The 26,669-nt window shown below is 41.3% G+C and overlaps 1 protein-coding gene across 7 annotated transcripts in view; it reads left to right on the forward strand.

Annotated features, from left to right (window-relative positions):
• The first annotated feature begins 450 nt into the window (after positions 1-450).
• The window catches only part of Ppm1b (protein phosphatase, Mg2+/Mn2+ dependent 1B), a 54,393-nt gene continuing 28,174 nt past the window's right edge, over positions 451-26,669 (forward strand). For 2 of the 7 annotated variants that reach the window (XM_041631193.1, XM_041631192.1), the window contains exons 1-2: positions 1,001-1,365; positions 25,233-26,092. In XM_041631193.1, coding sequence (XP_041487127.1) covers positions 25,247-26,092 — 846 coding nt within the window. In that variant the 5' untranslated portion in view covers positions 1,001-1,365; positions 25,233-25,246. Of the gene's footprint in view, positions 733-997; positions 1,366-25,232; positions 26,093-26,669 lie in introns of those variants that run through there. The other 5 variants (XM_041631190.1, XM_041631191.1, XM_041631189.1 and 2 more) reach the window with 5 other exon arrangements.

The following is a 26,669-nucleotide window of genomic DNA, read 5'->3' on the forward strand; positions in this document are numbered from 1 at the left end:
TTCAGCCTCCTCAACTTCCCGCCCACTCTCCCCTGCTGGAGACAGGTCACGCAGGTATCCCAACAATGAGGCACTGATTGGCCAGAGATGATTTCATTATTAGGAACATCCGGGCCCTTCACCCTCCCTGCAACACCTCCCCAGAGCCCCTAACGCGCCCAGTGTTCCACTCCCGCGCGCGCCCCACCCGTAGTTTAAACAACAACGCCTCTCTCCGGGCACCTTCTTGGTCCTCACGGTGCTCTCCCTTCACGTCTCTACGCCGAAGAGAGGCGTCTGTCTCCTCCAATGAGAACCTAGGGACACTTTTCTAGCCAATCAGGAGCCGGCTCTCTCCACTCCGGGTGGGACCAATTTCCACCTATAACAGGACTGCCCGTTGGTTCCTTTACGTGTTCGTTTTCCGCGAGGTTTAGAGGTCACAGAAGTGCAGGGTCCGCAGACTCGGGGCTTGGCCGCTTCCTGAGATTAACCAATCGCTTTTAGGATACCTTTGCGCGTTTATTTAAAAAGCCGGAGAGACGGATTTGGAAGTTGATTTAGTGACGAAAAAGTAGAGAAAGCCAATGACCCGAGGGTCAGGCCTCCATTCGGACCAATCAGACAACGGAACCGGCCTCCAAGTGGGCGTAATTTGACAGACGGTGGACTCTACCTATGGCTGCTAGGGAGGGCAGGCCGGCGACGTCGGGAAGTAGAGCGAAGCGGAGGCGTGGCTGAATAAAGTAAATGGTAATAAAGGGTTGAGCCTCACTGGTGGGCGGTGCTTGATGGATAGGTGACCTTGCCAATTAAAGGTGGGGAAAGACGCCCAATGGGAAATTAAAGGCACAGAGGCGGGGCCGGACTGGGGAACGGAGATTGATGTGTCTTTCAGCAAACCGTGATCCGTGGCGATACGCGCGGCGTCCCAATGGGTGGCCGCGGGGGGCGGAGCCTGGGGAGGGGCGGAGAAAGACGGAGGTGCTGGGAGGGGGTTGCAGAAGGAGCGGTGCGGCCGCTGCTCAATGGCGGAAAAGCCGCTGGTGCTCTGATCGCCGGCAGTTGCGGGGGAGTTTCCTGCCGGCGCGGCTGGAGTCTCTGTTTCTCCGTGTCCGGTGGCTGGAAGATGCTCCAGAGAGACCAGGCTGCGGCGGAGGAGGTGGCGGCGGCCGGGTCGGCAGTGGCGCTGGGGTGGAGAGAAGGCGGCGGCGGCGGCGTGAGGGGCCGAACGGTGTAAACAGCCCGGGCGGCGGCGGTGGCCGAGCCCCCTAGGGCGAAGCGGCGGCGGCGGAGGCAGGGGCGCGTCTCGGGAAGAAGCCGGGGACCGCGGGCGGCTGTGCGGCGGGGGAGCCTGCGAGACCTCGCCTCCTCCCTTCGCTTCAGGTAAGGCCGCTTGGCCGGCGCCCCGCGGAGTGGGGAACGGCCGGCCGGCCAACTTGCGCCTAGGCCCCGGCCCGGCCCGCCGCCTCCGCTCGCACTCGCGGCTCCGGGGGGCGCGGCGAGCGAGTAGTTTGCCGGTTCGCGTGGAAGTCTGCTGCTTCCCTTAGCGCTGCGCCGTGTAGGCAGCGCCCATGGGCGCGCGGGCCACTCCAGGCCGCGGCTCCCCTGGTCCGGCACGCCGCCGTTGAAAACACCTTTCCGCTTTGCTCTCCGGGTCGCTTTCTGCCCTCCCCTGCGCTCCGCTTCACTTCCTTGTGAAGTCTTGCTTTTCTGTCTGTGCCTTCTTCCTCAAGTGCTTTAAACCGTTTCTTTTGCTCCTCGTAACTAGAGTCGGCTCGTGTCTGTGTGTGTGGTTATACCCTCTCTCCAACCGCCCGAAACACTGTCAGAAATTTTAGGGTGTCGTGCTTAACAGTGGACTTAAGTGAAATTGCTACGATCTTTATCCCAAATCTATTGGAGGGCCATTAAGAATAGACTGACCAGTATTATGTGGCCGGATCACTTTTATATACTTTTAACTTTAAAAGTATCATTAAGGATAGAGTGAAAATAACCGTGAAATAAATTTCCAGATGAAGGGCTCAATGGATGTTGGAACAACTTCTTCAGTTTTAAAAATGACCGCTAATACCAGTTTTAGCACCCCTACAAAGTTTGCCGGTCTTAAGTTTGCCGATCTTATTTGGCAAAAAAAAAAAAAAAAAAAAAAAAAAAATGTCCCTTTAAGCATTCGCTAGCAGCCCAGGTTGATCAGTATTCAAGCGCTTCTGAAACCAGCTTGGGAACTTAAAAACAACTACGAAGCTGTCTTGTTAAGTCAGAGAGCTTTTAAAATAGGCCCCACATGTTTAATGTATCAAAATAAAGCTGGCAGGAGTCTCATAAAGGGATTATTAGGGAATTTGAGTTGTCTTCTTGTTTTGTGGCTATTTTGGGAAAACCATTCTTTTTCTGTTAACAAAGGTTTGCAGCTACTGTGATGTGAGAATTACTGAGGCTTACTGTGGGATTAGCACAGGAACTCTTTCTATCTGAGCGACTCCATGGATGGAGAAGTGGCAAGTTGCGCAGCGAAGAGAGTGAGTCACAGTATGTTCTGGCAGAAACATGCCATGGCCTCTGAATGTTAATAGATATTATTTCATTTACTTTCTCTGTTGTGCAATCAGAGCTCCTTTTGTAGGCCTGCACCACCTCTAAACAAGTGTGGAAGTTATTCTGATTATTACAGAATTTTCCAAGAGCATAGACATAAAAATACATTCTTGCAACACTTAGATGATAATTTTTATGCATATGGAGACCGGGGCGTGGGGGGCTCATTATGTAACCCCGGCTGGCATGTGTGTAACTTAATGGGTAGACCAGACTGGCCTTGAACTCCCAGAGATCACCTGCCTCTGTGTCCTGGGTGCTGAGCTAGAGGGCCTGGACCCGCACACCCAGCTAAATAGTGATTTTTTTTTTCTTTCTTTAAAGAAATGCTTTTGTAGGCCTTCCGAATGGGCAGTGAGTGTGCTGCTGTTTGTTTCCTTTGCCTGTTTGGTGTTTAGTTAGTGCATCAACACCTCCCCTCCCTTAAAGGGTGTTTTGTTTTTCTTTGAGACAGGATCTCAAAATGTGACAAGGGGTTGGCCTTGGGCTCACTGTGTAACCTCTGCTGGTCTCAAAGTGATCCTCCTGCCTCAGATTCTTGGAATCACAGTGTTTCACCATTCTTGTTTCTCTTCATTTTTATATTGCTTGTATTGTAAGTGTTTGCTGCATGTGTGTAAATGTTCCATGCACACCACCACGTGTATGCCTGGCGCTTGTGGAAGCCAAGAGGGAGTGAGAGGGCACGAGGTCTCTTGGAGCCGGAGTTACAGGCTCCTACAGAACCCAGGTCCTGTGCCAGAGCAGCTGTAATTGCTCTCCAGCCCCTGAGCTCTCTCTCTATATATAAAACTTTAAATCTTGTCAGCTCTTGTTTTTAATGGTTGTGTTTTCTCTTCGTTTAGTGGGGTTTTGTTTTGTTTTTCTCTGAAAGTCTTAATAGTTTCTGCCTGGTGCCTTGTGTTCATTGTGTGTTCTCACATGAGCATTGCTGTGATGATTTGGAGCTGTCGGCAGGGCCCTCACCACTTGTGCTTTACCGTCGGCTGTCTTGTTTCTCTGAAGACTGCGGGTCACTGACGTGAGAGTGCTGCTCAGTTTCTGTGGCCGGCATGCCAGCGCAGTTGTATGGTAGTCAGCCACATAATTACCAAATCCCTGAGATGATATCATCAAAAGGGATGGGATGGTGTCTAAATAGCTGTGCTTCTAAGAACAGTTGATTCATAAATTGATATGGTCAGAAAAAGTAGCTCTTGAAAGTTACAGTGTTTCCTCTGATGTATAGTGTTTAGTGGAAACCTATGAATTCAACAGTAATTCTGTTTGGCTGTACTATGGCAGACTGCCATAGTATTACCTAGATATGGAGATTTCTTAAAAAAACTATTGGAGTCCATGTCCTTGTACATAAGTTGATAAACATTTTTTATAGTATATGATATTGGGAGTGAATGTTTCCCCCTCCTACCATTGATGTTGTAACATGAATCTATGTTTCATGAATATTTATGTGTTATGTGTAATCATTTAAAGATACATTGTGACTACCTTGCAGAGAGGTAGTAAACTAATCCCACTAGTGGTTTTTATTCTCCTGGCACTCAGGAAATTGAGGCAATATGACCAGCAAGTTTTAGTGGCTACAGAGCAAGGCTGCCTTGAAAATATTAGTACAGCGAATAAAATTAACTTCTTAGGAAACATTCTATGTTTTCTGCAAAATACAGTTTTGATTTTTTTTTTAAAGAGAAATTAGAAAAAACAGTGGTCTAAGACTAATACAAGGCTTTTTGGTTGTGGGTTTTTTTCAACTTGAGAATTTATTCATACAGTAGTTTCAGGTATGCCTAGACAGTTAGAAAAAAGTGATCCTTCCTTGTTCCTGTTTTTCTTTTTTCATTTTATGAGAGAGAGTGCGCTAGCACACATGCTCCGGTGTGTGTGGGGGGGTCAGACCTAGTTTTTTCCATCATATGGGTTGTGAGAATCAGACTTGGTGCCAGGGCGCTCTTACTCCCCCAAGCCTCTCTTCAGCTCTTTATTTTTAGTGAACTAATTTTAGAAGTAGAATGACCCAGGTGAACATTGGTGGTGGGGGGGGGCGGCGGCGATGCTTGCCTTTAATCCTAGCTTCTGCTCAGGAGGCAGAGGCAGGCGGATCTCTGTGAGTTTGAGGCCCTGGTCTATATAGTGAGTTCCAGGACAGCCAAAACTGTTCAGCAGTGAAACCCTATCTTCAAAAAAACAAAACAAAACAAAAAAGAAGTTAGAATGACCTTGAATACTTCTGTTTAAAGTTTGTCGTAGAACATGGACATGATAACCTGTTAGCAGAACTGCATTCGTTAGCTGAGGATAGCCTAAGGTTCTTAGAAATTTGGGAGACCCCAGTTATGTGATCTAGACTACTTCCCATCTCACTGCTCTATAAACTCAGTGAAGATAAATAGAATAAAATTGGGAACTATTTGGATTTTAGAGTTTCTATGTTGAGTACAAAACATCTTAAATTGACAGAAACTTACCAGTTCCTAGAAGTTAGTTTGAGAAAGTTAAAGTTCCAAAAGCTCCATAATCTGCACTTTCCTCCCCCCCCCCTCCACTTTTAGACAGGGTCTCCTTTATTCCAGGCTGGCGTCAAATCTCAGGCTAGCCTTGAACTGACCCTCTGCTCCACCTCTGGAGAGTTACGCTTGCCTCCCTGGCTGTCTCTAGAACTATATGTAGACTAGGCTGGCCTGAGACTCACATAGAACTTCCTGCCTTTGCATCCACCTCCTATGAGCTGGGATTAAAGGATGTGAACCATCAAACCCTGCAACAATAGCTATTTTTAAATGCATTTTTGAATAATTTAACTTCAAGACCTCAATAAATAGCTTGTTCACACTTGAGGTTCACATACTAGGTTTAACTAAATACTAAGGCTTGTGATAGTTAAAGCAGTTTGCCAGTTTGAAGCTTTTATGACTTGCCAAATAGATTGTATGTGTGTTGTACAGGGGTTGGACACTGTCCTTGCATGAGTGTACACTAACAGGAAGCCTCATTCCCGATCCCAAAATATTAAATACTTCAGTATTAACTTGTTAAGACTAAAATAGATCCAGTGTTTTGGAGAATTTTGAATCAGGTTTCCAGGCTAGTTTGGTTATATAGTGAGACTCTGTTTCAAAAACAAAACAAACACCAAATGAACAAAAGGAAGTATCATCAAGGTTGTGGTGTTCATGTTTGGCTTTACATTAACTTCTTGAAAATTAAAATCTTGACTTTAGAAACATTACTGCTTGCTTAGCAGGCTTACTTTGTGTCTGTGTGCAGAACAGGACCCAGGCACAGAGCTCTGGTTCGTGTAAGCTGTCTACTGTTAATGGGGCTTCTTATAGGAGTGGAGCCAATTACTGAGAGAGAAAGGGAGGATAATTATTATCTCTGGAAGTGTTAGGATTTTTGTTTATCTAGAATGACCTTCACTACAAAATAGTTGGTTACTGAAAAATACATTGTATCGTAGAAACAGGAAAATTTTTTTTAAATGAAAAACTAAAAAGGTTAAATTCTCAGGTTTATAGAGTAAGATTTGTAATATAAAAGAAAGTGAAGCAAGTGGGTAGTTTGTATTTGATAGCTGCTGAGTACCTGAAAAGCAGAAATAGCAAATATATAGGTGAATTTAAAAATTTGAAGGACAGCCGGGCGGTGGTGGCGCACGCCTTTAATCCCAGCACTCGGGAGGCAGAGGCAGGTAGATCTCTGTGAGTTCGAGGCCAGCCTGGTCTACAAGAACTAGTTCCAGGACAGGAACCAAAAGCTATGGAGAAACCCTATCTCGAAAAAGTCCAAAAAAAAAAAAAAAATTGAAGGACATTGGGCGGGGAAGCAGAGGAGGCAGATCTCTGAGTCCAGCCAGGGCTATACAAGAAACCCTATCTGTCATTTTTTTAAAAAAAGAGGTTTCAAAGTAGTTTTAAGCTACTTTATCACTGACTTAAAGTGGAATTACATTTTATTTTCTTGATTAGGTGTGATGTGTTCCTGATGTTGGAAAGGAATAGTTACTAGATGTTTTTATGATTTGGAGACCATAGGAGCTAATCTGTCACTTGAGGGTATCTGACCCTCTGGGCAGCATAGGTCCCCACCCCAAATAAAACAGTCACATCTGGTAAGGGCCTGGTACTTCTACTGAACATGTAGTCCCTTATAGATTCCTACAAATGAGAAATAATTTAACTCAAAATGATATGCTTACTATTGGGGATGCTTTCTGCTTTCATGTACTCTAGGCTACAGTCTACAGAGAAGTGCAGGGTTCACAGCAGTAACGTATTTAATGTGTGCTTTCTGTTGTTATTCTTAGGTTTGCTGAGTGCTTGGTGCCTGCAAGGTCTTTCAGGCTGGAGTGAACAAAAAGACAAATCTCCTTTCCCCCGGCAGATCTTCCATTCAGGATAGCCAGTGCCTCTTGGGTTCACTGTACAGCTGAACTTCCTCTCATGCAGGCTTCAGACACCTTCAGGATGTGTCTGTTTTCTAGACACCTGTAAAAACTGATTAGAACTTAAGCGGTTGTTTGTTCTCACTCTGTTGCCTAGGCTGCTGTGGAACTCCAGGGCTCAAGTGACCCCCACCTCAGACTTCCAAGTAGCTGGGACTACAGGTTTGTACTCCCATGTCTTACAGAGCTTCATTAGTTTTAAAAATGGAAAGGAAGAGTTTTTGTATAATTGGATGAAAACTGGAGTGTTAAGAAAGAGGAAATTTACTTACAAGAGATGTGGATTTCAGTTTAGAATGGAACCCAGGAAGAAAAGCAGTCCTTGAATTGGAGATGTAGGTGTTTCCACTTACTGTCAAATTTCATAGAAGTGAGTTTCTAGGAGGGAGAGCGGGAGAAGGGATAGGATGGTAGGAAGAACAGCGCTTTCAGCGGGGCTGTTAAGAGATGGGGAGAGTGGAATAGCTAGGCAGTAGACCCTCGATTGATCTTCAGCACCACAACAAGAAAACCAGTGGCTTATTATTTGTGTTGGGAAAGGACCTTATTCTGTTTCTGTTCTTAGTTGAACATAACTGAATGATTAATGGCTGACCAGTAGATCTGGTAATCCTGTCACTGACTTGTGGCTTCTCCTTATGTTCTCTGGTGGTTTGACAGTTTAGCTAAAGGAAGACTGATAGGGTCAATTTGTTGTTAGTGTTGTTATGTTATATTACTTGAGGTGCTTTTGCACTGTTAATTACTGCATGAGGTTGTCCTACTCCTGCCTGGAAAGCAGGTGCTTGCTTTCTGCCTTCTGTAGTCTACTGAGCAGCCACAAGAGCCCTGTAGCTTTCTATGTAATGATACAGTTTGAGAAAGATGTTTATCTTGAAGTTACACAAATATGCCACATTAAACTTGACAGAGTTGAGTCTTTTTAAATTCTAATTCATGATGATCTTTTATGATCTTTATGAGTCAATGAGATTTGTGATCCTCATTGCAGTGAATCAAGATTAGGTTTTTACTTTAATGGGAACTTACCTTATATTTATTTGCTTATTTTTTAGTTTTTCGACACAGGGTTTCTCTGTGTAACTCTGGCTGTCCTGGAACTTGATTTCTAGACCAGGTTGGCCTTGAACTCACAGAGATGTGCTTGTCTTTGTGTCTCAAGTGCTGGGTTTAAAGGCGTGTGCCTCCGCTGCTTGGCTGTATTTATTTATAATATAAAAATGAACATTAGTTCCACTTATGACCTAAGAGACCATGTTAATTTTGTCCATGTCAGCCTACACATTCCCTTTTCTGGGGAGGGGTCATGGACTCTCGTACTCAGGGTCTTGAGCTTATATTCTAGTGCTGAGCTGCACGCCCAGCCTCTTAGCGTTTGCTTGGTTAAAGTTTTAATGGTTGATGAGGCTAAACTTGGAAACTGGCTTTCCATAAATAAGTCAGGAGTGTCTTGAATCAAATTGTTGTGTAAGAACAAATTTTAGCTTAATATATAATAGTTTTCAATTTTTTTTTATAAAATCAAGTTTGTTAGGGTAGTATAAGTTTATATGGGTCAATAATGACTTAGATTATGTTATTGCTCTTTATCTGTATCTTGACTCCTTTCCAAGATAATAGGTTTGTGTGTAGTTGAGGCTATTTGCTCATCTGCACTTAAGCTGTAGTGCAGGTTTTGTGTGTGTTTTGCCGATGAAGTCTTTTACTTATATAATTTTTTATTTTATGTGTATGGGTGTTTTGCCTGCATGTATATCTCTGTATCACGTGAATGCAGTGCCTGTGGAGGCCAGAAGAGGGTGTTGGATCATCAAGAACTGAAGTTATGAATGATTGTTAGCCTCTCTGTGGGTGCTGTGATTAGAACTCTGGTCCTCTATGAGAGTAGCCAGTATTCTTAACCACTGAGCCGTCTCTCCTGCCCTGCTTGATTTTTAAATACAGGATGAGCACCAAATTTGGATACACAGATGTCTGTACAATAGTTTTGATGATTTATTACAGGATTTTTTTTTAAATCTGTTTTCAGACATGATCAACCTATAGAAAAAAATGTGTATCTTCCAGAATTATAGCATATATACAAATTATGAGAGTCAAGTAGTATATATTTTGAATATAAAGTATTGGAGTTGGCTAGTTAATTATGAAAAGCTTACTGGAAGCATATTAACCTTGCATGTTAAAAATGACTGGAAGGATTTTATAGTAAATCTCAATTTTAATTAACCCCACTTCAGATTCTTACTAGGTACATATGACTGGTGGCTACTGTACTGGACAGCACAGCTCTGTATTCTTTTTTTTTTTTTTTTGGCCCTTTGAGACAGGGTTTCTCTGTAGCTTTGAAGCCTGGAACTAGCTCTTGTAGACCAGGCTGACCTCAAACTCACAGAGATCTGCCTGCCTCTGCTGCCTGAGTGCTGGAATTAAAGGCGTGTGCTACTGCTGCCCAGCTCAGCTCTGTATTCTTGTCTATATTTGGTAATTTGAGTTATATTTTGTCCCTCCCGAAATGTTAAATGATTATTCCATTGTGGCTTTAATTTTGTGTTTTCCTGGTAGGGAATTTGCATTTTTCCCCTTACAAGTAGTCAGCATTCTCTTGTTTATTGGCCATAATTTCCCTTTTGTATGTTTGCCATGATCATCCATCTAACTTTCTACACTCCTGGCTTTTTTAATGGTGAAAAGTGATTGTAGGTATATATGAACATATAAGTACAGGTGTCAGTTACTGTGCATATTTAGGGATTCTGGTTTCTAGGGATTGTGTGTCTCTGATGCAAATTAAAGATTTTAACCTAAAGATAGTTTAAAATCCCCCAAATAGTTTAAAATACTGAAATGAGTGCTTAGAATGCCAGTGCTTTAATGTTAGGTAATATGTGTAGGGGTGGGGAGGGCAAGATGATATCATTATAACTAAGCAGTTATATTTCTTTTCATTAGGGAAATTTCATAATTTGTTCTTCATTTTGCTTTTTCTTTCCTTGACCCTAAAACCCCAAGTTTCCCTAAGAAGATTGGATTGAGATTGATTAAGATCTAGACCAGTAGGGACTAGGAGGAATCACTAAAGGAAAGTGGTGAGAGCGTAGGGTAGAGAATTTGGGATATTATTTTTGAGGTACCTTGAAGGATTGGTTAGCTAAATTGTAACTGTTCACTCGATTTCGGAAATGACCAGGCCAGCTTAAAGATAAACAACTATATTTTTAATTGTTATAAGGGGAACTCGCGCCACAAGAATGGGAAGTCCGAGTTCTGCTGTGTCCTGCGGGAATCACCCAGAGAGAACAGCGAGCACCTGGTCCGTCCCAGTTTTTCTTCCTGGGCTCCAGGTAGCCGTGCCTTAACTAGGTTCCACTTCTTTTAAAGGTGATTGGTTAACAGAGCTTCCTCCATCACTAAATAGAATTTAATAGGACAAGTAGACTGTGAGGTGGGGCTGTGTACAGTATATCTGAGCTGTGTAGAACTGAGGCATGGCAGTTTGTTTAGAGGCTAAGGTTCTGATAGATTGGGTATTTAGTATTTAGTGGGTTTTTGTTTTGTTTTAGGAATGAGAAGCTATCATATCTTTCTTGGGACATTTAGAGTGTGTCTGGTGAATGAATGGATTAGAAGTTAGAGAAAGGGCAGCTGATGCAGTCAGGTTGGTCTAGTGAGGAGACAGGTACTTTGGGTGAGGATGCTGTAAGATTGGAACACTAATGGAACATGGTGACTTCAGGAATGGTGGTTGGATTTGTATCTGAAAAATGCTGATTTCTGCTTTGGGGTACAAGAAGTGTTAGTTTCCAGAAGGAAGAGTCAGCAGGAGTGCTGTGCTGTGTAGTACCTGACTTTAAGCCTTCCTCTGGGACCCCACACTGATAAACAGGCTAATTCAGCAAAGCAGGACATCAGATGTCTGCGTTATCCTCCTGGATAAATTGGTGATTTGGAGGCTGAAATGGCTGTTTGGTTTTATGGTTGTTAGTTAGTGTTTTTACTTTTTTGGTTTTTGTTTTTTCTAATGAGGAACCGTCTCTGTACCGAATGCTTTAGACATGTTGGACCTTGTACAGCCGTGTTCCAGGGCAATTCCTTTGTGTATTAGGACTGTGACTGTGCATAGATAGATTCTTGTTCTAGTCCTCTTCATGAACTGATTTAAACAACGCTAAAGTGAACAGTCGGATCTGTAAGTAACATTTTTTTCTAAAAGACTCATGAAACCTTTGCTTGTTCCCCCCTAATTTGACTCTTTTTTTTCTTTTTCTTTTTTTGGTTTTTTGAGACAGGGTTTCTCTGCAGCTTTGGAGCCTGTCCTGGAACTAGCTCTTGTATACCAGGCTGGTCTCGAACTCATAGAGATCCGCCTGTCTCTGCCTCCCGAGTGCTGGGATTAAAGGCGTGCGCCACCACCGCCTGGCCCTAATTTGCCTTTTATAATTGGGGTCTGTTTATCTGGGAGGAAGATGATGACAAGCTAGAAGTCAAACCAGTGTACCCTGAACTTGTTTTATAATTGGGGTCTGTTTATCTGGGAGGAAGACAATGACAGAAGCTAGAAGTCAAACCAGTGTACCCCGAACTTGTTTCACTTTTATTCCTAATTGAAACTGTTAAGGCAAGGAGGAAGAGTTATTTATTCTCAGGTGTGGAGAAATTAAAAAGGTGATCTCTGTCACTATTTGAAGTCAAGTATGAAACTGTGGAAAAGTAGTGCTAGCCCCCGTTTTTACCATCCAGGTAGTTGAGAACAGTGCAAACATGACTTTAGTTCAGCACTACCTTCTAAAAAAGCCAAGGTAATTCTTGGCAAGGAAAGGAATCCTTTTCCTTGAAAGTACTATACTTTTCATATGGACATGGAAGTTGCTGGTAGGCTCTGTATCCTTGAACTACATCGTGGACACTGCTCCAGTCCCTTTAAAACCCAAAGCCATGAAGGTAATTAAAGAGGAAAGAAACAAGCAGAAGATTAACACAGCATACACAGATCTCAGGTATATTGTGAAGTGAAAGAAACCAGACACAAAGGAGTATGTCTCAGAATTTCATTTACATGAAATTCTAGAATTTTACATATACATCTTAATTGATATGTAATTTTCACTTACATGTAATTCTAGAATTACATGAAACTCTGCTGACAGCAGATCATTGGCTGCCCTAAATCTGAATGGGGGTGGACTTGACAGGGGAGTGCAGGTACATTTGAGCCATGGGGGGATGCTCTGTATTGGGTGGGAGCAACACAGGCACACTTGTAAGAACTCATCAAACCACATAACATGGACGCATCTTATATGTCAGACTTTGTCAAAGCAGAAGATCTTCAGCAGGGGAAACTGGATAGCAGAGTGGAACTGCACAGAGTGGGTTTCTCTCTGACTTAGGACGTTTTCCTAATGAACTTACCTTACCCCTTGACAGTAGAGCTGTTAATGCTATCATCCCTTATGTGAGCACCACATGGAAGAGAAGGAAATTCAGATAGATGCACTTATACACACGTCCTCCATATGGTTTTGATAAAGTCCACTGAAATACATGTTTTATTTCTCTTTTTCCACCTTTGGATTTGGCTGGTTTCAGAAGTCATTGAATAGATTTCAAAAATAAAATAATTTAAAGGAATATTTAAATAAAGTAGAACCTAACTTGAAACATTTGAGGGTTCAGTAAATGATGTACAAAATGGTAGTCACTTTAAACATTAGATATGTATTCATTTGTCGATTGTATGAGGATAATAGATGCTGCATAGATCTGATGTTCAGTCTTGGGTGGTTGTAATAATAGGCTGTGATCTATACATTTCATGTCAAGTACTGATTTAAGCAGCTATCCTGCAGCATCTCCTTGTCTCTCAGCCTACACTACAAAGGCATTTTGTTTTCATGTTTTATTTTTTGAGACAGTCTCCATAGTCCAGACTGGCCTGGGCCTCCTGCCTCAGCCTCCCAAGTGCTAGGATTGCTTGTGTGGAGTTTTCTCTGCCCGCCCTCAACCATAGGCAAAACCAAACTTTTGAGGATTTAAATAATTGGGTCAGAGTTAGAGTCATAGTAGGTGGTTGAGCTGATAATTGAATCGGTTTTCCCAAAATATATGGTCCATCCATTCAGTATGTAGTTTTCCAGGAAAGCTTTCTTGACTTTAGTGTTTAGCATTTGCTCTGTCACGTTGCATTGGTTTCCTCTTATTTGTAAACTGCTGACTCAGCTCCCCCCCCGTTGGAATTCCAGGAATGCCTGGTTCGAACTACTGCTTTATTATTTAAATACAAGTTTCCTAGTCCCAGGAATAAGGGAGATAATTATCCGAAGAGTTTTTTATTCCAGTTGAGAGTGAGAAGAGTGAGGCAAAGAGGACTTTGATTGCCTGAGTTTTTATACGTGCACGCCTGCGCAAACACACACACACACACACACACACACACACACACACACACGTTTTTCAAGACAGGCTTTCTCTGTGTAACAGCCCTAGCTGACCTGGAACTAGCCCTTGTAGACCAGGCAGACCTCAAACTCATGGAGATCTGCCTGCCTCTGCCTCCCGAGTGCTGGGATTAAAGGTGTGTGCCAGCACCGCCCAGCTTGAATTTTTGACTCCTTTCGTTACCTCCTCTCTATGTAAGTATATGCAGTGTTGTTGGCTTTGAGTAAATGCTTTAAGTTATTCTGTGGTTCTGCTATCAAGTACAGTTCTGAGCAGTGTATTTTTCAAGTATAGTATATCCAAATTCCAGTAGCATAAGACCACTTTCTGACTTGTCATTTTTAGAAAACATATTATAGTCACCTACAAGAACCTCAGAATATTGCCAAACTCATTTCCACCATTTCAGAGTTAAGCCTGCCACATGTTAGTTTGTCTGAGGTCTATAGTTAATCCAGATTACCATATGCATTTTATTGTTTTCTGGCTTCTGATCCCATATATTATAATAGTTTAGCCTGTTTTTACCTATCACTTAAATCATACAATATATACTAAAAGTTTTTAAAATTAATTTGTTTTTATGTGTGTGTGTGTTTTAGCTGCTTGTATTTATGTGTACCATCTATGTGCACTAATTGTGGAGGCCAGAAGAGGGTGTTGGGTCTCCTTGAACTGGAGTTAAGAGTGCTAGTAAGCACTGGAAGTCAAAACCCTGGTACTCTGGAAGAGCAGTCAATGTGATTTAACTACTGAACCATCTCTCCAAACCTCCAGTATATAAGTTTGATACCTGTTTTTTCTCATTGTGGTTATTGAGGTTTTTCCGTATTCTTGCCTGTTAGTTATGCCTTATAGTTTTAGAATCATGCCACGATTAAAAGATAAGGACGGTCTGGAAAAAGCACCACAAGTGTTGTTAATTCTTACTTGGGGGAAATTCTCACTCTGTAGCCCAGGTTAGCCTTAAACTCACAGCAATTCTCTGGCCTCAAGTTCTCCCGAGTGCTGGGATTATAGGCTAGAGCCAATACCAACTACCTCTTTTATATGCTACATTGTCCTGTGCCGGGAAGTTCTAATTTAATAAAAGTTTACCAGACAGTTTGGTGGTGGTGTTTTGTTTTGTTTTGCTATAGCCTGTATATGTGTATACTCTTTATATAGTTCAAATCTGCATGTAATTTGAGTTTTATACCACACTGTTCATAGCAAACAACGATGGGACTTTTTTTCCCCAAGTAAAATTTCTAGCAAAGCAAAATGTGACCATCAGCAATGCTGTAATTCTCTTTTTATAGCTTAACTGATGTGGTACTTAGAAGGGGTGAAGGGATTGTTCTTGTCCTGAACTTGAAATAGATACTTGCCTAGCTTAGCATGAGTGAAGCTCTGCCTCTAGTTCCCAGCACAGGAAATTCATTCTGGCTGTGCTGTCAAACTAGGAAAAGAAAGTAGGAGGCATCCTGTGATCGCTCTCACATGGAAGGCCATTTCACAAAACGTGTGACTTAATGAATGGAGAGAATCCACTCCCTTAAGATGTCCTTTGACCCCCCACAAGCACACGTGACATAAGCACATACACATAAATAAAACGTAAGTTTAAAAAGTTGGAGAAAAGCATGAGACCATTGTTTAATTTCTGTGAGTTTTCTGATGGGAGGGTGTGTGTAGCTTTTTCTCTGCTCTTTTAAGATGACAGAACTAGAATAGTGCAGCCATTTGTGGACACTGAGGCTGAAGACTAATAGTAATAGCCATTGATTTGTCTAGCAACAGGCTGAAGTCAAGAGCACTGGGCTAGATCATAGGAATTCTGTCTTGATAATCCTTTATACACTGTGTCCTCGGTTAAAATTTGAAATTAGAAAGGCACTATTCTAAACAGTTTATTTGTAAGACTTCTTAAAATTCTCTGGCTCTCTGTGGTATGTGCATCCTCAGGCCTTTGTGCCTATACAAGTACATAAAAGAAAAAAATTATGTTGTTTCTGTTGACCTATGCAGCTTTAATATTCTAAGTAGTTTGATTATAGCTTCAGTGCTGTCATTTATTAATTCTGCAATTAGTATTTATTAGTAAATATTTGCCCTTTACATTTATTTTGCATTAGTTTTTTTTTTTTTCTAAATGTTCTATGTTTTTACTGTTAGAACTGATGCTCTTCTTCTGGAGTGAGAGTTGGAGATCAATTCTCAGACTCATATATTATGGTCAGCTCCTGTTCTACCACTGAACTGTGCCACCCAGCCTTACTGTCCAGTATTCCAAGTAAAATATTTGTGTAACTGTTGAATAATTTTTTGGTTAAACATCACTTGGTTTTCTGCTGTGAAACATCAAAGGAATTTTCCTTTTGCTGTGAGAACTCTTCCTATGTAATATGGATTCTGCTTTTTTTGTGCAGAGGACATTATAATCCCATTTTTATCCCCAAAAGCATTTTTGGAAAATTTAAATTGTGTTTAGAAACAAAACAGAACTAGGCTGGGTGTGCTGGTACATGCCTTTAATCCTAACACTCAGAGGCTACAATATGCTTTTTGTATGTTTTGCATATTTTTGCTACATATTCATGTTTTAAACTAATTGATTATAAGTTTTCTAAATTTTAAAAAATAAAAAGCATCATACTCTGTTTTTATTAGGTTTATTCATAGTGATGCATGTGAATATTCACCATACTTTTAACTCTATAGAGTGTTACCTTATGTGTAAGGTATGCATTATCTTGTGTGTGAGAGAATATTCTACCAATAGGGACTTCAGGAAGTCACTTGCATGTTTACTTTACCAGATAATATTCTAGAGATTGCTGATGCTGTTTTGGTTTCTGGTTTAATAGTGTGACCTAGTTTTTCCCCTTCTGAGAATTTTTAGGATTATGTCTTTACCACTAGTGTTTTGAAACTTCAGTACTATTTTGGTTCTGGTTCTACTTTCAGTCTTTCTGTGTAGTGCTGGTTAGCTTTGGGAAACTTCTCAACTCTTTCTTTGATAAATTTCTTTCTTTTCTGTGTTCTTTTGCAGTAGTTAGATATTGTATCTTCCTTTGATTGACTGCTTTTTGAACTAATTGTTCAGAAATTGTTTGTAAACTCTTTCTCTGAGAGAATATGGGGAATCACACTTTGGGGATGGTTTTCTCAGCCTGTCTTCCTCCCTCCCTCCCCCCCCCTTCTTACTTTAACTCCCGAATTTACATGTTTAAAATTGTATTTGTTGCCTGGTGGTGGTAGCACCTGCCTTTAATCCCCAGCATTTTGGAGGCAGAGACAGGCCGATCTGAGTTGAAGACTAGCCTGGTCTACAGAATTCCAAGACAGCTAGAGCCACACAGAGAAACCCTGTCTAAAAACAAAAACAAAAAATAAGATATGTTTGTGATTGTTTGTGCTGTGTGCTGTCTCCTTTACTCCCACATATATAATATGGAATGGTTATATTAAGCTAATATCTCTTACCTAAAATACTTCTAGGAACATTTTTATTTTTAAGAGATGTATTTTATTTTAAGATGATGTATTTTAAGAGATGTATTTATTACGAGTGTGTCTGTGGGTGTTGAGAAGATCAGAAGTTTTTACTTCTTCAGCTGGACTCAACAGGCAGCTGTGAACTAGCCACCCTGGGTGCTGTGAACTGAACTTGGGTACTAAGAGTAGTATGTGTTGTTCTTCATCTGTGAGCCATCTTTCTAGCTCCTGTATTTTGTGAGGTAGGGTCTTTTGTGTAGCTCATGACAGCCTCAAATTTGTGTTGTTCTTTGGCCTCCCAAGTGCTGGGATTATAGGCTCGTACTACCATAGCCAGTTTAAATGTATAGTGGTTTACACCTGTCTGACTTGAGTATTTCTATCTCTTCACCAGCGCCTCCTTGTCTCTCCCACTCCCTATCCACCATTCTTTTCTGCTTCCAAGTTTGGTTGTTTTAGGTTCATTACACAGTTGGCCCTCTGTATCTGCAGGTTCTCTATGGATTCAAGCAGCTCTGGACTGGAAATATTCGGAGGGGAAAAATGCTAGAAAGTTCCCAGATCAGAACTTAGATTTACTGCTTGCTGAGCTTTTTATTTAGCTGGTGTTAGAGCAGTGGTGTAGGCATACTGCTGGAGCTTCCCTCCGGTAGACGCAGGCTCCTCAGCTTCCAGCACTGTAAGTTCGAGTGCTGTTTGCTTTGTTGCTTGTAAACTGCACAATTTGGCCGATAATGATTATATTTGTGCTGAATGTGTCCAGATTTCTTTTCTTGGAATTCTCTGCACAGTGCAGCATAATAACTATATAGTATTAAGTTACATTAATTACTGTAAGTTATATTTGCCTAGCATATTTCACTTGATATAAGGTCTATCCATGTTCTTATATTAACAAGTATTTTAAGGTTGTATGGTAGTCCATGTGTCCATATTCTGTTCACATTTCTGTCATTCATGGAGGAAGCTCACACTGATAATAGGATGAGTTAGGATGTCATTTAGTAGAGCAGACTTCATCACTGTGTAGAGTGATTGTGCAAGCTCTAAGCTTTCATGGAGTGTTTTTGCATTTAAGCAGTCAGTCTCTAAATCATCTGAAATTAGTGGATACCCTCAGGTTTCCAAGATTTCTGGAAGCTGAGTTATCAAAAGCATTGTGATGTTACTTATTCAAATTTACAGCCTTTTTTTTTTTTAAGATAGTGTCTCATGTTGCTCAGGCTGGTCTTTTTTTTTTTTTTTTTAAGATTTGTTTATTATGTATACAGCATTCCTTCCTTGTATGCTTGCATGCCAGAAGAGGGCACCAGATCTCATTATCTGGTGGCTGTGAGCCACTACGTGGTTGCTGGGAATTGAACTCAGGAATTCTGGGTGAGCAGTCAGTACTCTTAACCTCTGAGCCACCTCTGTCTCTCCACACACACACACACACACACCCCTCCCCGCTGGTCTTAAACTTACTTTAAAGCTTAGGAAGACCTTGATCCCCTGTGGTGGGATCGTACTTGTGTGCCTCTTCGCCTGACTGTAAGCTAGCCTTTTAGAAAGGCCTTTCCACCTTGGTCCGAAGTGAAACCTGGTCCTTCTAAATCCAGACCCTCTGTAGTTTATCTTTTCAAAGCAAATCTCTTTTCCTACACATACACACTTTTATCTATATTTAAAAATCCTGTTGGGGCTGGGTGGTGGGGGCGTATGCCTTTTAAAAATTCCAGTACTTGGGAGGCAGTGGCAGGCAGATCTTTTTGAGTTTGAGGATAGCCTGGTCTACAGAATGAGTTCCAGGCTACACAGAGAAACCCTGTCTCAAAGAAAAAAAAATCATGTTGGGAGTTGAGCACAGGGCCTATTGCCTGTACACATGGTTTTTCTCAACAAGATACATACCTGTAAATTTTTAATCTTCTTTAATAAGTAGGATTTACCTCTTTACCTCCCATCCCCTCGAATCTGCTTGGGCCTTAGTGGCCCAGGAATGCAGTACAAATAACACTGCAACCTCCAAGAGATCAGAAAAGGTTTCTGCCTAAGATGTCTCCAGAGAAAATTCTCGCAATGCTGAGGTTCTCAAAAAGGGGAGCCCACATGGAGGTACTCCATGGGACAGTACCTTGGGGATTTCTGGCTAACATTCCTTGTCTATTCCCAGTCCTGTAAATGGGCTTCCAATGATTGTCTCTTCATCAATAGCTGATAGTATGGGAAAATTCATGAGAACTGTTTAGCTGCATTTATTAATGAGCAAATGTTGATATATTATTTTTTGAGATTTCTTTTTTAATTTTTTTATGTGTATGTGTGCCTGTGTGAGTTAATGTACATCTTATGTATGTAGGTGCCTGTGGAGTCCAGACAGTCAAATCCACTGGAATTGGAGTTAACAGGTAGTTATGAGCTGTCTGATAGGGTGCTGGGAACTGAATCCAGATGCTGTGTAGGAAAGAACTCTTGGTCTCTCTAGCCCCTTGACACATTACTAACTGAAACCTGTAATGTATTCATATTTTGTTATTTTACCTCACTCCCTTTACTGTTCCTTGAACCTATTACATGTTCTATATTATGTAAATATACCACATTATGTAAATATGCCAAATTACATAAATGTTCTACTACATTATATTTTTAGTCATCATGTTTCTTTAAGCCCCCTTTGCCTGTGACAGTTTCTCAGACTTTCCCTGCTTTTTATGTCATTGACAGTTGAGGTGTTCTGGTTGGGTTTTACTGTGATTTATCTAATGCTTTTCTTATGATTAGAAGCTGTAGGTTTATTTAGGGGAGAAAGACCACAGACACAGTGTACTACTTTTATCCTGTGTCAGGTGATGAACGTGATATGGATGGGATTCATGACTGTTGGTGCTGACCTTCATCTCTTAGCTTATGATGAAGTTACTCCTTTTCCCCACCAATTTATTTTTTTTATTGTCTTTTTTTTTTGAGACAGGGTTGCTCTATATAACAGCCCTGACTGGCCTCAGAACTCAGAGATCCACCTGCCTCTGCCTCCTGAGTGCTGGGATTAAAAGCAAGTCCCACCATGCACCACTCAGGTATTTATCTTTATAAGCATGAATTTGTGGATACTTGTTTTATTCTCAGGAATATAATCCAAGTGCTGTTTCTCACATTGTCCACTTAAAAAAGAAAATTGTATTAAATACACCCTAGAAACATACTCTAATCTGAGTTTGCAATTATATAATCTTGGCTACTGTAGTAAGACTGGCAAAACCAGAAGTGGAAAGAATTTTCCCAAAACCTAACTTTATCCAGCATCGTGGTGGGAAAGACTTAACTATGGCTTGCCTTAACTTTACAGTTTGTGTGTATCTGGGGTTGAGGTGCCAGCTGACCTTAAAGCTCTCCAAAGTCCTGGGTGACCTTGGATGTCTTGTCTTCCTGCCTCTCCCTAGTGCTGGGAGTACGGTGTGGGCCCTTGGGAAATCAAGCCTTTGTCAACTGAGCTGTGTCTCCCAGCCCTTCACTTTCCATTTTGAAAAAGATTAACTTGCAATGTTGAAATAATTTTAGACATAAATGAAACATATGGAGATAACACTGAGAATTCCCTCAGACTTAACTTGTTTGTATAATGTTAACTTTTTTTTTTTTTTTTTTTTTTGGTTTTTTGAGACAGGGTTTCTCTGTGGCTTTGGAACCTGTCCTGGAACTAGCTCTGTAGACCAGGCTGGTCTCGAACTCACAGAGATCCGCCTGCCTCTGCCTCCCAAGTGCTGGGATTAAAGGTGTGCGCCACCACTGCCCGGCTAATGTTAACTCTTTATATTATTGTGGTACAGCTGTCAGAACTAAAGATTCCATTGTTACTGTTCTAGTAGCTAAACTTGAGAATTTATTTGAACTTTTATCAGTTTTCGTAGTAAATCCTTTTAAATTTCACTTTTCTCAGTTGTAAAATGAGACTTGAGTGCTTACTGCTCTTTGAGAGGACCTGAGTTTGCATCCCACCATCCACATTGGGTAATTTAAAACTGTAACTCTAGCTCCTGGGGGATCTGATGCCTCTGGTCTTGGAGGACACTGGCATTCATGGACTTTACGCATAAAGAGATACACAATTGCCGGGCGATGGTGGCGCACGCCTTTAATCCCAGCACTTGGGAGGCAGAGGCAGGCGGATCTCTGTGAGTTCGAGACCAGACTGGTCTACAGAGCTAGTTCCAGGACAGGCTCCAAAGCCACAGAGAAACCCTGTCTCGAAAAAACCAAAAAAAAAAAAGAGAGAGAGAGAGATACACAATTAAAAGTAGTAAAGTATTTTAAAAAATACTAACCTTACTTTATTACTAGTATTAAATGATAGAGTGTCTGACTTGTAGACTTCATTTAAAAAGGCATTACTGCTGTTACTTGGTTTTTAAGTTAAAAGAACTGGAACCATTGAAGAAGTCTCTTCCATGAACCAGAGGGATCTTTGACACTGCTTCATCCTTTTGATAGGATGGGATTGACAGGTTGTGCTGTTCTTATGACAGCCTGAAAGCCTCCGCATGTTCCTCTTCCAAAAGTATGTCAACTACAGCCAAGGGAATTTTTCAGTATCTAAATACCCTTTGTTGAAGCCTTTTTTGTTATGTTTTTTTTTTAAATTTGTCTAGTGATATTTAATTCAATTCTCTGGTTGTTTCCTTGGTGTTTTGTCTGTTTATTTTTGATTTCAAGAGTAGTGTTTAAAAGTGATAGATGTCAAGCACTTAAAGCAGTGACTGCTACACAATGAGGAAGGACTACAGCTACCACTACTAGCTCTTACATCTTAATTTAACCCATTTCTATTAATCTGTGTATTGCCATGTGGCTGTGGCTTACCGGCAAGGTTCTGTCTGGTGTCTGTCTCTGGTGAGGCTACATGGCGTCTCTCTCTCAACTGATTCTGCCTTCTATCTCCCAGCGTTCAGTTTGGTTTCCCCCACCTAGCTCTGTTCTGCCCTGCTATAGGCTCAAAGCAATTTCTTTATTCATTAACCAGTACAAGTAACACATACACAAAAGGACTTCCCACATCAGTACTGCATTGTGTAAACGTACCACATTTTCCTTATCCATTCTTTGATCAAGGGGCATCTAGGTTTTTTCCATTCTGACAATGACAAACAATGCTGCTATGAGCATAGTTGAGCACATGTCTTTGTGGTATGATTGAGCATCCTTTGGATGTATACCCAAAAATGATATTGCTGAGTCTTGAGGTAGGTTGTTTACTAATTTTCTGAGAAATCACCATACTGATCCAAGCATGTAAGTTTTTAAATGTTAGTTGAGTGATTAAGTGGTTGTACTTCCGCTTTTAACTTGACTGTATTTCTTTAGCATTCCTTAATAAGATAATATTTTGGGGGGTGCAGCAGTGGTAGAGCCTTGTCTAATCTGTGCAAGGTCTTGGTTTGATCCTCAGCACTGCAGTGGGTGAAAAGATGTTTGACTGGAACCCTGCTTCTTATCCACTACTGGTCCTGGGTCTGGGTCCTGGAGTGAATGAACAAGCCTTGGAGTTCAGTGTCCCCATTGGCGCTGTTGGATGCGCTTGTTCATTTCTTACTCACCTGCTCTAGTCCAAGGATTCCCCTCTTCTCTGCCTACTTCCCAAAGGGTGTGCTTTCTGATTTTCCTATTGCCTACAGGATTCCCTTCAGGGCCTCTCCTGGCTGTCCTGGAGCTCACTATATAGACCAGGTGAGCTTCAAACTTGCAGAAATCCACATGCCTCTGCCTCCATAGTGCTGGAAGACACTATGCTTAGCCCAACCATTTCCTAAATAGACTTTCAGCCAGTCTGTCCTCTTTTTGGGGGAGGGGAAGAGCACATAATGGGAGGTGGGGAGGACGTTGTGCTTTATAGTGTAATCCAGGGTGTCTTGGAATTTACTGGTATATCCCATTGTGTTCTCAAACTTTGCAATTCATTTGTGTCTCAACTTCTTTGGTGCTGGGGATTCTGCCACATTTGGTTTGTGCCTCGCCTTTGAAGTTTCACCTCCACTTTTGGAGCTGCCACTAATGCCAGATCTTTTAGTGTGGCCTTGAACTTGGATTTTGTTGCTTTTTGTTGTCTTCCTTGCTCACTTAGGATGGTAACCTAAAAGTAGCAAAGTCTCGAAAACCAACAACAAAACATTGTGAGGTCCAAATTGTAGTAGATAAAAATATTCACTCTTGATTTTGAGTCTACGAGACTCAATACATAAATGTTTAGTATACCATTGTGTTTTTTTGTCTATGTTTTAAGTGACTCTTTGAAAAAAATAAAAATCTATTTTTGATAACTTGTTTCGTACATTTTGTCCGTCTTATGAATGTTTATAAATATGACCATAATTAAGTATGATTGTAAACTGAAGGTGTGTTGCACTTACAGCTGACTGATAAGATCAGCCAAAATCTGTCAACAACAAGGCAAGAGTCTTAAACTTAATATTCTCTGCCCTCCCCTCTTGTAATCTCCCCTCTCTACTTCTGGGTACAGCCCTGGTTGATATGGAACTCTGAGAATCCACCTGCCTCTTCCTCCCAGATCCAGATATTTTTTTAAGGATTAATTTGCTCTTTTTAATTTTACGTGTAAGAGTGTCTTGCCTGCATGCATGCAAGTGATGTAAGTGGACTGTGTTGGTTGCTGGTGTTGACGGGGCCAGAAAAGGGCATTGGATCCCTTGGAACTGGAGTTATATGATTGCTGGAAACTCAACTCAGCTGAGCCACCTCTCCAGCCCAGATCTGTAATTTTTAATGTATCTTAATAATTGTCACTTCAAAAGTGCATCTTAACTTTTTAAGTTTGTTTTGGTCAGTAGTACAACCAGAAAAATAAAAGTGCTTCTCTAGAGGTAAAGCACACTGTTCTGCTGAGCTGGATTCAGAAACACTAAAGTGTAACCTGCTAAGTGTGTAAAACTAAATTGTACAGGAATATGGTTGAACTATAAGGGACACTAATACTAATAGCAAACTTCAAGTCTTGCCCACTTTGGATAAAGGAGCCTAGGGAATGGGAAAGGAAGCCACTTTAAACATGGGTGGTTTAAACTCGGTTGGCGCATTCAGAATTTTGAATTTAGAGTAAGGAACTGCAGTGAGGAACAGTAACTGACTCATTTGGGCGCTTGCTCAGAGGCTGCTTGACTTGTTTTGAGACAACTCTTGATCTTCCTGCCTCAGTCTCCTAAGTACTTGGGATTTCAGATATATGCTACCATGCCCAGCTGAATTAAAAAAAAAAAAATCTTAACTGAGTTATGTTCATCAGTTTCCTGTAGGAAATGCTGAACTTGGATGCTCACATTCTTTAGTTTCTTGAGACCTATAGCCCAAGCTGGCCTTGAACTCTTAATCCTCTTGCTTCTCTTTACCAGTGCAAGGATTACAGGCTGTGGGTGGTAGTGCATACTTTTAATTCCAGCACTTGGAAGGCAGGGGCAAATGAATTTTTCTTTGTGAATTCTATGTGAGTTCTAGGATGGTGGGTGACAGAGACACAGTCAAACAGTAACAAAAAATCCACTGATATCTGATTTAATTGGTTGGATTCTGTCTTATGTGCTGGTTTTAAAATCAGTGTTTTAGCAGGGTGGTGGTGGCACTCACTCACCTTTAATCCCAGCACTTGGGAGGCAGAGGCAGGCAGATCGCTGAGTAATGAGGACAGCCAGGGCTACAAAGAGAAACCCTGTCTCGAAAACCAAAACAAACAAACAAGAAAAAAATCAGTGTCTTAGGCACTGGAAAGATGGCTCAAAGTTTAAGAACATTGGCTGTTTTTCCAGAGAATCCGGGTTCAATTCCCAGCACGCAGATGGCAGCTCTAAACTGTCTGTAACTCCAGTTTCACAGAATCTGACACATAGCCATACACAAGACAAAACACCAATCAATGCACATAAAAAAATCAAATCATTAAGAAATCAGTGCAGGCTGGAGAGATGGCTCAGCGGTTAAGAGCACTGTCTGCTCTTCCAGAAGTCCTGAGTTCAATTCCCAGCAACCACATGGTGACTTACAACCATCTGTAATGAGATCTGGTGCCCTCTTTGGCCTGTAGTCATGCTTGCAGACATAGCACTGTATATGTAATGAAGGAAGAGGAAAGGAAAAGAAAGAAATCAGTGTCTTAAAAAGAGTGTCAGGAAACTTCTGTTGTCACCCCAGTAAGTCTGGGCCTGTAGAAAATACATAGGAAATGAGTTGGTCCAGAATAAATGGAGTACTGTAGATAAACTATGTCAAGTTTAAACATTTAACACCATATTTTTTTCTCTTTCAGATTCATTACTAAACATGGGTGCATTTTTGGATAAACCCAAAACTGAAAAACACAATGCTCATGGTGCTGGGAATGGTTTGCGGTATGGCCTGAGCAGCATGCAAGGATGGAGAGTGGAAATGGAAGATGCACACACAGCTGTTGTGGGTATTCCTCACGGCTTGGAAAACTGGTCATTTTTTGCAGTTTATGATGGTCATGCTGGATCCCGAGTGGCAAATTACTGTTCAGCGCATTTATTGGAACACATCACTACTAATGAAGACTTCAGGGCAGCTGACAAACCAGGCTCTACTCTTGAACCTTCGGTGGAAAGCGTTAAGACTGGTATCAGAACTGGCTTTTTGAAAATTGATGAATATATGCGTAATTTTTCAGACCTCAGAAATGGGATGGACAGGAGCGGTTCAACGGCAGTGGGTGTTTTGATTTCACCTACACATATCTACTTTATCAACTGTGGTGACTCTCGAGCTGTTCTGTGTAGGAATGGAGAAGTCTGCTTCTCTACCCAGGATCACAAACCTTGTAATCCAGTGGAAAAGGAACGAATCCAAAATGCAGGAGGCAGTGTAATGATACAGCGTGTGAATGGTTCATTAGCAGTGTCTCGTGCTCTGGGGGACTTTGATTACAAGTGTGTTGATGGCAAGGGCCCAACAGAACAACTTGTTTCTCCAGAGCCTGAGGTTTATGAGATACTAAGAGCAGAAGAGGATGAATTTGTCGTCCTGGCTTGTGATGGGATCTGGGATGTGATGAGTAATGAGGAGCTCTGTGAATTTGTTAAGTCTAGGCTTGAGGTCTCTGATGACCTGGAGAGTGTGTGCAATTGGGTAGTGGACACTTGTTTACATAAGGTATGTAAGCTTTTTTGCTTGAACTAACATAACACACTATTGATTTTGAAAAGACATGGTAAGTAAATTTAAACAAACTTAAAATTTTATAACTTTTACTATTTTATGTAGAGAACTGTGTATTTTCAGATACATACTTCAAGAAAATTAAACCCTTTTGCCAATTTAATCTTTCCAAACCTAATTTGAAAATTAAGTGACAAGCAGATATCTCAAATTTATTAAGCTTGAATGTTTTATAACTTGTTGATATTTCAGAAATAGCTATGTAGAACGATGACTTCTGATCTACATGCTTAATGTTGGCAGTAACCATTTTACTCATGATTTGAAACAACTTAAAACATGTATGTAGTAGAATTCTGTTACTTACATTAAAATATCAAGAGCTACAGGAAATACTGACAGATTTACCAAAGGCCACAAGGGTAAAATTGTGTTTTGGTCTTCATAGTGGTTAAGACAAAAACTGAAACAAATGAGTTGCGTCTCCTTTTTTGTCAGTAAGCTATAGACTGAGTTTACATCTAACTGTAAACAGTATAAGGTTAGTAATCAGCCACATAGAAGGTTAATT

Source organism: Microtus oregoni, unplaced genomic scaffold (genome assembly GCF_018167655.1).
Source record: "Microtus oregoni isolate MIOR12 unplaced genomic scaffold, Mior012 000036F_ref0000092, whole genome shotgun sequence".
Classification (NCBI taxonomy): Eukaryota; Metazoa; Chordata; class Mammalia; order Rodentia; family Cricetidae; genus Microtus; species Microtus oregoni.